The 15,369-nt window shown below is 45.8% G+C and overlaps 1 protein-coding gene and 1 long non-coding RNA gene across 2 annotated transcripts in view; one reads left to right on the top strand and one right to left on the bottom strand.

Moving 5' to 3' along the window:
* The window catches only part of NME9 (NME/NM23 family member 9), a 316,239-nt gene that overhangs the window by 195,824 nt on the left and 105,046 nt on the right, over positions 1-15,369 (top strand). Inside the window, exon 11 of the mRNA XM_029606189.1 lies at positions 2,982-3,178. Within this exon, the coding sequence (XP_029462049.1) occupies positions 2,982-3,178 (197 nt within the window). The remainder of the gene's footprint in view (positions 1-2,981; positions 3,179-15,369) is intronic.
* The window catches only part of LOC115093851, a 70,111-nt gene continuing 58,419 nt past the window's right edge, over positions 3,678-15,369 (bottom strand). Inside the window, exon 3 of the long non-coding RNA XR_003857425.1 lies at positions 3,678-3,932. This is a non-coding gene — a long non-coding RNA (uncharacterized LOC115093851). The remainder of the gene's footprint in view (positions 3,933-15,369) is intronic.

The raw sequence follows: 15,369 nt of genomic DNA, 5'->3' as shown, positions 1-15,369 counted from the left end.
GAATTGAACACCATACTTTCAAAAGCTTTTCTACCCGAGGATCGGGCAGACACACTTCCCTATTGGCAAACTCTCTACACTCGAAGAACCAAGCAACAGCTCATCAGTTTTTAACTTTACTAGGCCACATGGCCTCCACAGTTCATGTCACTCTATGGCAAGGCTAGCCATGAGAATAACCCAATGGATTTTAAGATCACAGTGGTTCCAAGCCATTCAACCACTGTCCTCTCCAATTCAAGTAACCCACCAGCTGCGTTCATCTCTACTTTGGTGGGCGAACAAGGACAACTTGCGCAAGGGCCTGCCCTTCCAACAACCAGTCCCACAGATAACTTTAACTACAGATGCATCCACCTTAGGTTGGGGAGCTCACATAGACAATCTCCAAACCCAAGGCACTTGGACAAAACTCGAAGCAACATTTCAAATCAATTTCTTGGAACTTCGAGCTATACGTTATGCTCTGCATGCGTTCAAGGACTGCCTTTCACACAAGACTGTTCTCATTCAAACGGACAATACAGTAGCCATTTGGTACCTGAACAAACAAGGAGGTACGGGCTTGTATCTCCTTTGTCAAGAAGCCGCACAGATTTGGGACTGGGCCCTAACACACTCAGTGTTTCTCCGGGCCACTTATCTGGCAGGCATTCACAACGTAGTAGCAGATCGCCTCAGTCATCAGTTCTAACCACATGAGTGGTCCCTGGATCCTTTAGTAGCGACGAGGATATTTCAACGTTGGGGGCAACCAACAATAGACCTCTTTGCATAACACCTGAATCACAAAGTGGACAAATTCTGCGCTCTGCACAGACAGAAACGCCAACCAGCCAAGGACGCCTTTGCTCGCCGTTGGAACTCAGGCCTACTATACGCGTATCCACCAATACCGCTCATAACCAAAACTCTAGTGAAGCTACAACAGGACAGGGGGGTCCATGATACTCATAGCCCCGTATTGGCCTCAACAAGTATGGTTTCCCACACTTCTAGACCTGTCAATCAGAGAGCCAATTTGCCTGGGTGTAGCTCCCAAACTCATAACTCAGGATCAGGGTCTGTTGCGCCATCCCAACCTTCAATCCCTATCCCTGACAGCATGGATGTTGAAAGCTTGATCTTACAACTACTCAATCTTTCAACCAATGTCTCTCAAGTGCTTATAAGCTTCATGTAAACCTTCAACACGGAAGAACTATTCTTCGAAGTGAAAAGGTTTACCTTGTGGTGCACAGCAAAGAAAATTGACCGTTTCTCATGCCCCACAACTTCTCTACTAGACTACTTATGCCATCTTTCAGATTCTGGTCTCCAGACATCATCTGTAAGAGTACATTTAAGTGCAATCTCAGCTTACCATAACAAGATGGGAGATGCACCAATATCCATACATCCTCTTGTCAGTAGATTTATGAGAGGTTTAATTCACCTTAAACCACCAATTCAGCCACCTGTCACAGAATGGGACCTGAATCTGGTCTTAACAAGACTCATGCGTTCTCCTTTTGAACCCATGAATTTCTATGATCTTAAATTTCTCACATGGAAGACTATCTTCCTTATAGCCATTACATTGGCTAGAAGGGTTAGTGAGTTACAAGCATTTGTCACGTACTCACCCTATACAAAATTTCTACATGACAGAGTAGTTTTCCGTACACATCCAAAATTTCTTCCCAAAGTAGTTACGGAATTCCACTTGAACCAATCCATAGTTTTGCCCACATTCTTTCCAAGGCCTCATTCTCACCAAGGGGAACGGGCCTTACATACCTTGGACTGTAAACGTGCGCTAGCATATTACTTAGACTGCACTGCAGTCCACAGGAAATCCACTCAACTCTTTGTTCCCTTTGATCCAAACAAACCGGATAAAGCAGTGGACAAACACACTCTCTCCAACTGGCTAGCAGATTGTATACAGTTCTGCTATGAAAAAGCAGACCTTCCTCTCCAAGGGCAAGTAAAGGCGCATTCAGTAAGAGCAATGTCAACCTCAGTAGCACACTATCGTTCAGTGCCAATTCTTGACATATGTAAAGCAGCAACATGGAGTTCTCTTCACACCTTTGCAGCTCATTACTGTTTGGACAAAGAAGGATGACAAGATTCAGCCTAAGGACAATCTGTCTTAAACAACTTGTTTCCAGTATAAATCCCAACTCCTTCTAATTCCAACCTGCTGTGATCTTCAGACGCCTCATTTTCATCAACAATACTTCAGTGTTGCTTCACTACAAAATGACCCAGCCTCTAACTTGCTAATCACCCTTATGTGAGGACTAGCATCCTGCTTGTCCTGGGATAAAGCAAAATTGCTTACCTTGTAATAGGTGTTATCCCAGGACAGCAGGATGTAGTCCTCACGAAACCCACCCGCCACCCCGCGGAGTTGGGTCCGATACGTTTTATTATTTTATTTTTGCTAAAGCTTATTGCTACATACGAGACTGAAAGGAGACCCCGTGGCAGAGAATATCATGGCATGCTGGGCATGCTCAGTGTGCTCAGAGTGCCAGTCAAAAGTTTCTAGAAACTGACAGAAAGGGCTCCATCAATGATGTCACCCATATGTGAGGACTACATCCTGCTGTCCTGGGATAAGACCTATTACAAGGTAAGCAATTTTGCTTTACTCCAAGCTTAGGCAAGGAATTTACAGAGAGGGTGGCTTATAAAGTATGGCAGTGCTGAATCAGTGCTGCAAACATGGCTGCCAGCAGGACCTCAAGCCATAGGGCTTAGAGGACTAAGTAGCCAAGACCAAAGCCCAGTGAGGACTCTTGCTGGCAGGAGGGCAACAGTACACACAAATCCTTTACACATCTGTTGCAGGTAAGCAACTTTCACTTTATTTTTGGATTTTCAGGATATGTTGGTTTGAAAGTAGAGTATGTAATATTTGCTCTATTTTGTACTTATTCAGCACAAAAAAATTTTTGCTTACTCTTTGTTTTTGTGTATTTTTCTCTCAGTCTCCGGGCTCAGTATGGCACAGAAGTTCTTTTTAATGCTGTGCATGGCAGTGATAACAGGGAACAGGCCAGCAGGGAGCTTGCATTTTTCTTCCCTAATTTCAGAAAAATTGACAAGACAACAGAGGCGTTACATAATAGAAATCTGGAAAGGACTCTGGCCCTGATTAGGCCTGAAATTCTAAAGGAAAAGAAAGGTATGTCACAGCATCCAGTAATACCGAGGAATATAACATTTTCATAGAAATTTGTATAGAATTTCAAGAGCAAGTCTGTCTCCTCTGTGAATATAGAGGATATCATTGGCTGAGCAATGAGGAAACCACTATTGAATGTGATATTTTTTTAATTTAATGAACAAAGAACTTTGATACTTATGGGCTCCATTGTGTAGTTTGTGTATTTTGAGAAGGAGAGGTGGGAGTTTATACATGTCTAGATATACTTTTCATGAGACATTCTGTAGGCTTCTCTATGGGGTTTTATTACAAAAGGGTGTTTGTTGAACAATTTTTATTGCTTTTGTAAACCTATCAACAGGTACAAAGAAAAACAGCATATTGAGCTTAGGATTCCTTCAAAGCCCAACAACTGAAGATAACAATAGGTCGCAATCAATAATCAAGAGTACAAGCTTTATCTCCCCCCCCCCCCCCCCCCCCCCCCAAAGAAATCAAATATAGTCATATTGTGAAGTGAGAACTGAAAGCTCAGCAATGCAATGGCCAGCAATAAATAGAAATAGGCATCAGTCATTTAAAATCAAACTCCGCGCCTTGTGTGGTAGTGTCTGAATATAAGGATCTCAGATCTGTAAGAACTTGCGACGATGTCTTGGAGATGCACGAGCCAACAGTCATTCCATCTGCATTAGGCGATGTAGATGATTCCTCCAGGCCCAGAAAGAAGGCACCATTGTTTCCTTCCAATGCAAGAGGATCAGTTTCTTTCCTACAAGACAAACTTTCATAAACAACAGACGCGAGCCTGCATCTCTAATACAGGATAAGGATACAATCAAAAAGGATTAGAAGGGGAGAGGCTGACAAAGCAGTCCCTAGGATACCATTCAAATAGTATACAATGCGTCTCCAAAAACGCTGAATAACATGGCAACCCCAAAACAAATGAGAGAGGGTGCCCACCTCCCGATTACACTTACAAAAGAGTGTTAATGCAAAATTTCCCAGCTTAACGCAAGGAATATTTAAATCAACTGAATTCCATGCAAAGTAGTCCATGAATAGTCACATGGCCTTAAATTGTGTAAAGCCAGGCGATTTACATTAACCCACTGGCTATCACAAAAACGTATTAGGTATCCACAGTTAACAGAATGTCTAGTGTGAGCTGTCACCTCCCCCACTCCCCAGTCAATATCAAAGCCCTCTTCAGGTTGAAGATTCTCCCTCCCATTTTCCAAATTAACTTGAAAGGGCTTCTGGTGGCTACTCCCAGTTTTATAACCAGTTCTAAATCAGAATTTAGTTTTTGGTCTTTCTGTTCCTGTGGGCTTTTTCCCTCAGAAGCCCTAGTATTAAGTCAGGTGTAAAGCAGTTTGTCTTACAGGAAGGCCATACCCTCTGTGTACTGTATAGTATTTGAAAATGTAAGTATCTCCAGTATATTGCAGTATACCAGTTAAAAATACATATTCTAAGATCATAAGAAGTTGCCATACTGGGTCAGACCAAAGGTCCATCAAGCCCAGCATCCTGTTTCCAACAGTTGCCGATCCAGATTACAAGTACCTGGCAAATACCCAAACATTAAGTAGATCACATGCTACTAATGCCTGTAATAGTAATGGCTATTCCTTAAGTCAACTTGATTAATAGCAGCTAATGGACTTCTCCAAGAACTTCTCCAAACTTTTTTTAAACCCAGCTACACTAACTGCACTAAACACATTCTCTGGCAACAAATTCCAGAGCTTAATTGTGTGTTAAGTGAAAAATAATTTTCACCAGTTTGTTTTAAATGTGCTACTAACTAACTTAGGGCCTCAATTTCTAAAGTATCGTAGGGGGGCCGAAACGGGGGGGCGGGCCTGCGCTAGCCGGCAGCGATCGCAACGTCGCGGTGCGATCGCTGCCGGTTTCACACCCAATAGCGCCACCATAGGAGGTGTAGCTATTGGGAGCGAAATAGGCAGCGAAAAGGCACCTACCTTTTCGCTGTCCACGGCGTCAGCGCAGAGTCGGGCCGGTGATGCCCCAACTCCTCCTCTTCCGGGGCCGACTCCGCCCCGACTCTGCCCCCATCCTGGTATCGCACAAGATAAGGGACTTTTCGCGTGTGAAAAGTCCCTTATCGGGTGCGAGCGGCTTGGAAAATGAGGCCCTTAATTGAGTGCCCCCTAGTCCTTCTATTATCTAAAAGAGTAAATAACCAATTTACCTTTCACCATTCTAGACCTCTCATGATTTTATAGAACTCTATCATATCTCCACTCAGCCATCTCTTCTCCAAGTTGAACAGCCCTAACCTCTTTAGCCTTTCCTCATAGGAGAGCCATTCCATCCCCTTTATCAGTTTGGTCGCCCTTCTCTGTACCTTTTCTAGTGCAGCTATATCTTTTTTGAGATGCAGCAACCAGAATTGTACACAGTACTCAAGGTGCAGTCTTATCATAGAGTGACCCAAAAAGCACGAAGGAAGGCGATCTATAATAGCCGTCAGGATGAAAGAAAAGAAATAGATGCCTGTAGTCTTAAAACAATCCTTTATTGCAGTGGAGACACAAGGGTAGCCCGACTCTGGCCGAGTTTCGCCGTTTCAAAACGGCTGCCTCAGGGGCTTACAATAATCTTCTTGAATTCATTAGTTATATATCGACTAGTGGAGTTCTGCTATCGTGAATGCTTCAAGACGCAACATAAGAGATCATACAGCTCTTTATATGATCACATTATATTCTTAGTCGATATATAACTAATGAATTCAAGAAGATTATTGTAAGCCCCTGAGGCAGCCGTTTTGAAACGGCGAAACTCGGCCAGAGTCGGGCTACCCTTGTGTCTCCACTGCAATAAAGGATTGTTTTAAGACTACAGGCATCTATTTCTTTTCTTTTATCATAGAGTGATACAGAGGCATTATGACATTTTCCATTTTATTCACCATTCCCTTCCTAATAATTTCTGTTTGCTTTTTTGACTGTCACAGTACACTGATCCGACGATTTTAATGTATTATCTACTGTGATGCCTAGATCTTTTTCCCGAGTGGTAGCTCCTAATATGGAATCTAACATCGTGTAAGTACAGCATGGGTTTTCTTTCCCTATATGCATCATCTTGCACTTGTCCACATTAAATTTCATCTGCCATTTAGATGCCCAATCTTCCAATCTCACAAGGTCCTCCTTCAATTTATCACAATCTGCTTATGATTTAACTACTCTGAATAATTTTGATTCATCTGCAAATTTGATTACCTCAATCATATTCCTTTCCAGATCATTTATCAATATATCGAAAAGCACTGGTCCTATAACAGATCCCTGAGGTACTCTACTGTTTACCCTTTTTCACTGAGAAAATTGACCATTTAATCCTACTTTCTGATCCTGTCTTTTAACCAGTTTGCAATCCACGAAAGGATATCACCTCCTATCCCATGACCTTTTAGTTTTCTTAGAAGCCTCTCATGAGGGACTTTGTCAAATGCCTTCTAAAAATCCAAATACACCACCTCTACCAGATCACCTTTATCCACAAGTTGTTTATTATCCTCTTCAAAAAAATTAAGTAGATTTGTGAGACAAGACTTCCCTTGGATAAATCTATGCTGACTATATTCCATTAAACCATGTCTTTCTATATGGTCTGTGATTTTGATCTTTAGAATAGTTTCCACTGTTTTTCCCAGCACTGAAGTCAGGCTGACCAGTCTATAATTTCCTGGATCACCCCTGGAGCCCTTTTTAAATATTGGGGTTACATTGGCCACGTTCCAGTCTTCAGGTACAATGGATGATTTTAATTATAGGTTACACATTTTAACTAATAGATCTGACATTTCATTTTTTAGTTCTTTCAGAACTCTGGGGTGCATACTATCCAATCCATGTGATTTGCTACTCTTTAGTTTGTCAATCTGGCCTACTACATCTTCTAGGTTCACAGTGATTTGGTTCAATTCACCTGACTCATCACCCTTAAAAACCATCTCTGGAACTGGTATCTCCCCAACATCCTCATTAGTAAATACAGAAGCAAAGAATCCATTTATTCTTTCTGCAATGGCCTTATCTTCCTTAAGAGCCCATTTAACCCCTTTGTCATCTAACTGTCCAACCGACCCCCTCACAGGTTTCCTGTTTTGGATATATTTTAAAAAGGTTTAATTATGAGCTTTTGTCTCTATGGCCAACTCCATTTCAAATTCTCTCTTAGCCTGTCTTATCAATGTTTTACAATTAACTTGACAATGCTTATACTTTTTGTTGCGATCCTGCCCGCGAGGAGCGCGGGCAGGCTCTTACCTTCTCGCAGCCAGTCGGACTGCTGACGCTGCTGCTTCTTTCTCCCTGAATCAGCTGGGGCCGTCCCCGCAGCTGTTGCCATGCGGCCGGCTCCTCTGCTCCTGTTTCTGCCTTCCCCCGACATGCTGCTGCGATCCCGGGACCTTCAGCCAGTAGGGTGGCCGTCCCTGCCGGTGCCTGCTTCAGCCCGGGTCCTTGCCTGGCAGGAAAGCTGTCCCTGCCAGTGCCTGCAGCCTGCTACAGCTCTCTACTCTGCCTGCAGTCTTACCTCTCCTCCTGGGGCTGTCTTCACGGCATGAGCCGTTCCTGCAGTCAGCCCTTCTCCTGTTTCTTCCTGCTTCAGTCCTTGCAGCTGGGAGCTGCTCCAGTGACCTGCCTTCACCCAGCTCCAGCCCAGGGCTGCTCCACTGCTTCCCTGGGCCTTCCACGTGGCTGAGGATGCCACCAGCTTCCAGCTCTTCTCTCCAGCTCCCTAGGGCGCGGACGCGCGCCTCTCTGCTCCTCTTCAAGGGCCAGCCAGGTGTGGCCCCCTGCTGACCCCTCCCTGGGCGTTGTCTACCTCAGCTCTACTAAAGGGCTCAGCGTTCAGTCTGTCTTTGCCTTCGCAAGGAGTTGGTCACTCCTGAGATCCTTCGCTCCAGGAAGTCATCCGTGTTCCAGCACTTCTGCAAGGTCCTGTGTTCTTTGTTGGAGCTCCTCGTCCAGTCCTGATGTCTACCCGCTGTTCCAGTCCTGATGTCTGCTTGCTGTACCAGCCCTGATGTTTGCCTGTTCATGTTCCTGCCTAGGTCTGTCTTCCAATCCGCTATCCATGTTCCAGTCCAGATGATGCAAGCCTTGTACCTTGTTCCTGAATTCGCCTGAAAGCTAAGTACCTTGTTCATGAATCTCCTGAAAGCTAGCACCTCGTTCCTGTATCTTCAAAATGTCCTGGTGCCTCGCGGCAAGCCATGTCGTGGCCCGTGACCAGCCCCACGGGCGGGGCTGAGTAGGGCGCTTCGTGATGCAAGCCATGCACCTCATTTCTGAGTCATTGAGAAAGCCTTACCTTGTTCCTGAACCTTCTGAAAGCCTGGTATCCTGCAGCAACCCCTGTCGTGGTCCGTGACCAGCCCCATGGGCGGACTGTGTAGGGCGCTTCATGTTGCCAGTCTCGTACCTCGCCCTTGAGTCTCCAGTACGCATCATACCTCGTTCCTGACTCCACGTCTCTTCCTCCAGTACCTCGTTCCTGAGTCTACGTCAGCACGTCCAGTACCTTGTCTGAGTCTACGTTTGCACTTCCAGTACCTCGTCCCTGAGTCCACGTCTCTGCCTGAGTCTACCTCGTTTGAGTCCTGTCTGCATCCATGTTCCAGTCTTCGCTGCCCTGGCCTCCATCCGGCTAGCCGCTTCGTGCCGTAACCTGCGGCAGGTCCGAAAGGGCTGGGAACGGTCGGAGGACTGTTCACAAGACCAACATTGCGTTGTTGGGTCTTCCGAAGCGTGCAGGTCCGGAGGAGGGCCTGTCTTCCAGTCATCACTCCAGTCTTGCTTCCGTCCAGCCCATGCTCGGGCATGCCACGCCTCCCGCGGCACCTCCTCGGAGTTCCTCTGGGGTCGAGCCGCGGCCCAAGGAAACACACATCTCCTAGGAGTGGGATCGCTCTCCTAGCGCTCCTCAACACTTTTTCCTATTTTCTTCAGATGGATCCTTTTTCCAGTTTTTGAAGGATGTTTTATTGGCTAAAATAGCCTCTTTCACCTCACCTTTTAAGCATGCCGGTAATAGTTTTGTCTTCCTTCCATCTTTCTTAATGCGTGGAATACATTTGGACTGTGCTTCTAAGATTGTATTTTTAAACAATGTCCACGTCTGTTGTACACTTTCAACCTTTCCAGCTGTACCTTTCAGGTTTTTTTCTAACTATTTTCATCATTTTATCAAAGTTTCTCTTTTGAAAATTTAGTTCTAGACCAGTAGATTTACATATTTTCCCCTTTCCACTCATTTGTTCAAATTTGATCATGTTGTGATCACTATTTCCAAGCGGCCCCACCATTGTTAATTCTCTCTTACCTGCATTCCACTAAGAATTAGACCTAAAATTCTCTCTGTCATTGGTTCCTGAACAATTGCTCCATGAAGCAGTCGTTTATTCCATCCAGAAATTTTACATCTCTAGCATGTCCTGATGTTACATTTACCCAATCAGTATTGGGGTAATTGAAATCTGTAAACAATGAGGGAAACCAAATTTATTTTAAATATAGCCTAAGTGACGATGTCAGCAAGCCTGACGTTGTAATTTCTCAAAAGGAACCCAACCGGTCTTTTAATCATTCACCATCACTATCAAAAATCTTTTATTCGTGAATCAAAAAATATTTTTATGTCTAAAATTTTATCATTTTCATTAAAAGTCTAAATAGACATTAAGTTCCAATATAAATTCATGAAGAAGGTTTTGGCAGCAATCTCTTTGTTATAAATAATAAACACAGCCCTACACTGCCGGTGTTTCGCGGTAATGCTTCCTCAGAGGCATATGAGAGGTGATTATACAAGTGTATTTATTTGCCTGAAAGTATCAACAAAACAGTCTTAATAAGATGCTCTAAATAATAAAAGGAAGAACAGACCCTTATCTTGGCACCACAGGCTACCATTTCAAAATGGATTTGGCGTCTCTACTGTCTTCTTCATAGGAAAGAGGAAACGAGGCTGACGTGAAAGTCTCATTAAATACCCAAACAGACGTAATGTCAGACAGTGATGTCCTTAAAAATGCAAATCATATATAAACAGTTCATAAATGAATTAGAAAATCAAATCCAAAGAAATATAAAGTGGTTATTTTTAAAAATATGAATAATGATCTGTTCCTGGACCTATCAGACTGATGGTATCAGGGGTCTTTTATCCCAAAAACATATGTAGATCGAGATCTGTATTGAGAGCCATAGGACTATCAGTGCCGAGCCTGTATATCCAACGCTGTTCAGATTTCAAAAGTTGTAGTTCTCGATCACCGCCGCACCAGTGTTCAGGTATGTGATCAATCGCACAGAAAGAAAGGTCTGCGAACTGATATTTTAATGCAATGCAATGTGAAACCAGGGGTTCATCAACTCAAGAGTGCTTGATATTAGACTGATGCTCAATCATCCGAGTCTTTAAAAGACGCTTAGTCTTTCCAATGTATAACAGATCGCAAGGACAGCGGATCAAATAGATGACCATTGTAGACAGGCAAGAGGTTATATATTTCAAAAAAATTGTATAGCCAGTTTTGAGAATGATTTTATTTGTGACAGACATTGAAGCTGAACATACAGAGCAGTTATTACATGATTGATGAGATCCTTTGAAAACGGTATCTTCTCCTGAAGAGCTGGAAACCTCAGAATGAACCAACATATTTCTCAAATTGGAAGCTCTGGAAAATGTAATCCAGGAAAGAGACTGAAAGACCTCCTGCATCTGTAGGACATGCCAATTATTTAGAATAGATTGCCGGACTGCATAGGCTTCAGATGAGAATGGTAGAATACATGTGTAAGGAGAAGAGGACTCATCGGTGGAGTGAGGGAGAAATAACCACTCGCAATGAGCAAATTTTGCTCATAGATAGGCTTTGAGCACGCATGAGTGTGGATATCCACGTTGTAAAAAACGCTCAAAAAGACTTTTGGCTTGCATTTCAAAGTCGGCAACAGTGGTGAAAAGGTGTCTTAAATAAATAAATAAATAAATAAAAATAAATAAAATAGGCGGATGAATTGGCTTACTGGAAGGTTGGCTTTGAAAGTCCGGGGGTGAGCACTTTGAAAGTGCAAATATGTGTTACAACATACTGGTTTACGAAAGATGGAAGTAATAAAACCATCATCAGTCATGGTAATCTGAATGTCCAGAAATGATATCGAAGAACATTGAATTTCTGCTGTGAATTTTAAATAAAGATTGCAGGTATTTAACCAATTAAGGAACAATTGAAAGCTTTCCTGTGTGCCTCTCCAAAGGACGAAGATGTCATCAATGTAACGTTTCCACACCACTACTTGATTTTGGAATGGATTACAAGTCAGCCAGCGTTCTTCAAAAATATCCTTATACAAATTGGCCAGATCGGAGGCCATGGTGGCCCCCATCGCAGTCCCTCAGATATGTTGGTAACTTATCCGGCTACCTAGCGGCTGCTGAAAGTGAGCAGATATTCAGTATCCGCTAAATAGCCAGATAAGCTGTACTGATCTGGCTTTCCGCCATTTGAATATCAGGCCCAAAGTGTTTCACGATCAGCATGTTCTGTTGCTAATTCTGAGAGTCTGTGCCTCAAAGTGCAAGGGTTGCTGGTTTAACACCTGATATTCTTTACAGAATACTCCCCTCTGGATGGCCCCTCTTGGGGCCCAAGGTCTGGGTTTGGATGTTCTCTGTAGAAACAAGGTAGGAGTCAGCATGAACATGCTATTTTGGTTCCCAACTACAATAATCTGGACCATAATCCTTCAAGGCAATTATATAGTGCAGCGGTGCTCGAATATGTCTTGCATCCAAGCTTTTCTGGGCAATAAACTCTTGTTGGCGCTGGACTGAAACTGGTTTTGGAGGGGGGGCAATGGCCTACTCAAAAAGGGTTTGATTTATACTGCTTCAGGAGTATAACATGAAACACTGGGTAAACATGCAGGATGGCAAGGAATTTTACCTTGAAGGCTATGGGATTAATCTACTTCTGGATGGAAAACAGACTCATGTTTTTTCAGTCCATTTTGCTGCTTTGAGTGGCGACCCAGACTTTGTCCCCAAGTGCAAACTACAGAGCCTTTCTCTGTTACCTGTCTGCAAACCTTTTCTGAGCTTCTTTAATTTTTCCATCAATAAACAGGCTTATTTAGCTATGCAGTCTGGATGACGTTATCCGGGTGTCAAGGGGTGGAGCTTTCTCCTAGGACAAGCAGGATGGTAGTCCCCACATGTGGGTGACATCATCAAATGGAGCCTGGCACGGAAAAAATTTTTCAAAATTTCTAGAAACTTTGACCGGCACACTGAGCATACCCAACATGCCACTATCCGCGCGTCCATGCAGGGGTCCCTCTTCAGTTTCTTTTTTTTTCCACGAAATAGTTGCCTCGCGATAGTGGAGCTCTGCTCTTCGGAGTGTTTTTTCTCAATTTTCTTACCCAGTTTTTCGGGTTTTTTTTTCAACGTCGGGTCCCTGTTCTCTGGCATGGTAAGTTAATTTTTACCTTCCTAGCAGTCGACTCCCAGTGTGTCACTCCTCGATGGCTGCCAGCATTCCTCCACTCGCCGGCTATTTTTCATGGTATCGTTCAGTTTTCAACAGCACCCCCAGTGCCCACGGACCATGTCCATTACTGATCCGCACGAGGTTTGTATCCTCTGCTTGGGGACATCGTATGATGTCCGAGGGTGTCAGCTGTGTGATCAGATGACCCTCAAGGACCATTGTGCTCGGCTAGACAAGATGGAAAAGCCCTTTGGTTCCAAAACGTCCACTGCATCCACACCGGCATCGGAGACGTCGACCCCTGAAGCTGAGGGGAACCAATGGATATTCTGTCCCTATCTTCTCCTTTCAAAGGAGAACAAGGACAGAGTCCAGACCGGGCTGAGCATCGCAGGAAGTCCTGCAAACACCGTCACCAGTCGCTATCGGCGCATAGCCCCGGTTCTGGTGCAGCACTGGCAGCTGCCATGCTGCCACCAAAACGACCCCGTGGTGAGGAGGCCCCATCCTCCGACAGACCCAAGAGACCCAGGCGTTCCCCACCAATATCTATACCGAGCTCCAGTGATGCCTCATCTCCCTCCATCGGTCCTAGCTTTATCGGACTTCCAAGCGTAGTTGGACCACAGGGTGCAGAGTGCGATGCTCCAAGCCCTGCAGGGCATTGAGCCGCTCCTGGCACCGGCTTCCATACCAGTGCCGGAGCCTGCACCAGTGCTGTTGGCACCTCTGCTTGAACATCTGGACATCCTTCTCGGTGTCCTTCCGATGCAACCGATGCCAATGCCCCCCTCCGTAGCTATTCCCATCGTTGGGTCCTTTGAGGAGGAAGATTCATTGCAGCCACCGGCACCATCAGCAACTTTGGTACTGAGGCCTCAGTTCCCCGAGCCCCTACCCGGGCCATTGGGAGCCCCACTGCCATCGGTGCCCTTGCCGCCCTCGAGGCCACCAGCACCATCTATGCCTTCAGTGCCCACACCAAGGGGCTTGGACAGTACTTACCCAATCAGGCCTCCCCAGGGACCTTAGTGAGGACAAGGTGTTGCAATCCCGGGTTGTGCCCCAGGATCTCCACTCACCACCCGGTCCGCCCTGTCCACGGGAGCTTCCCTCTGGCCTGCCGGACCCGAGACAAGGCTGTCCAGGCCTGAGACGTGGCCTACTGCGGCATTCTTCCTGCGAGGGAGACTCCGCCGGCGATCCGCTGCTGGCCGCACCCCCTAGGCACGCACGCGCACAAGGGATCCCGATTTAAAGGGACCAGTGTGGGAAAACAGAGGACGCCTCCCTGCTGACGTCAGACGCTGCCGGGTTATTTAAACCCGGCAGTCACAGCTAGCCAGTGCCTTGCAACGAGGTTGACTCTTCGGAGTAGCTAGTTGTGCTTCCTGCTTCCCGGTTCCTGCTTGTTCCCGACATCTGATTCCTGGCTCCTGACCTTGCTTTGTTCTTCGACTCCGGCTTCTGCTTCCATCCCTGGTTTTGGCATACGACATCTGATTCCTGGCTCCTGACCTTGCTTCGTTCCTCGACTCCGGCTTCTGCTTCCGTCCCTGGTTTTGGCATCCGACATCTGACTTCTGGCTCCCGACCTTGGCCTGTTCCTGGACTTCGGTTTCATCTCTTCCCACTGCCGCAGGTACTTGTTCATCACTCACCCGGAGGTTTCACCTAAGCTCCAGCGGCTCGGGTCCTCACGGGCTCCTCCCGGGGGGACAGCGGGCTTCCAAGGGTGAAGTTTCTCCTGACCTCCTGGGCTCCATCTCAGCATTGGATTACCTCGGCAGGCTGCTCTTCTGATCCTTGGTCACATAGGATCCACCTAAGACCAAGAGGCCCGGGTCCCTACGGGCTCATCCTGGGGGGACCTTGGGCTTCCAATGGTGAAGTAGTCTTCAAAGTCTCTCCTCAGCGCCACCTCCCAGCTGCGACACCCACTGTGGGTATCCACAGCACGACACCTGCAGTCTCAGCTGGCCCAAGGGTCCACTATCCTAACACAAGGGCCTATATGACTCCTGGGGAGATGATACCTCAGAGTCTTCCTCTGAGGACTCCAGGGATATCCTGTCAGAACCTTCGCTGCTAGTTGAAAGGCGTAGGTCTCCCCCAGAAGATCTCTCTTTTGCTTGTTTCTTCAGAGCCATGGCCAAAGTCATCCCCTTCCAGCTCCTCACAGAAGAGGACACTCGACATAAGTTACTGGAAGTTCTCTAATTTGTCGTTGCCCCAAAGGAGATAGGGGTCAGTCCATGATATTTTTAAAGAGCTTCTCCTGAGGATCTGGGAACAGCCAGTGTCAGTTCCTCCAGTGAATAGGAAGGCAGATGCCATCTACTTGGTCCAACAGGCTGTGGGTTTTGAGAGACACCATCTCCCTCCCCAATCAGTGTTAGTAGAGTGCGCTCTAAAAAAAAGTCAAGTGCTCCCGCACCTATGCTTCCACTCCTCCGGGCCAAGATCACAGGGAACTGGATGCCCTAGATAGGAAGGTATTTCAGGGCACTATGCTCATCGCCCGCATTGCCTTCTACCAATTGTATATGACCCAATATAACCAGAACCTGTGGAAACAGGTCCAGGAGCTTTTGGAGCACCTGCCACAGCAGCAATAAGATGCGTTCTCTGCTGTGGTGCAACAGGGTTTAGAGGTGGG

This window comes from Rhinatrema bivittatum, chromosome 6, assembly GCF_901001135.1.
Source record: "Rhinatrema bivittatum chromosome 6, aRhiBiv1.1, whole genome shotgun sequence".
Classification (NCBI taxonomy): domain Eukaryota; kingdom Metazoa; phylum Chordata; class Amphibia; order Gymnophiona; family Rhinatrematidae; genus Rhinatrema; species Rhinatrema bivittatum.
The sequence above is the reverse complement of the archived record's forward strand: the minus strand, read 5'-3'. Positions and strand labels throughout refer to the sequence as shown.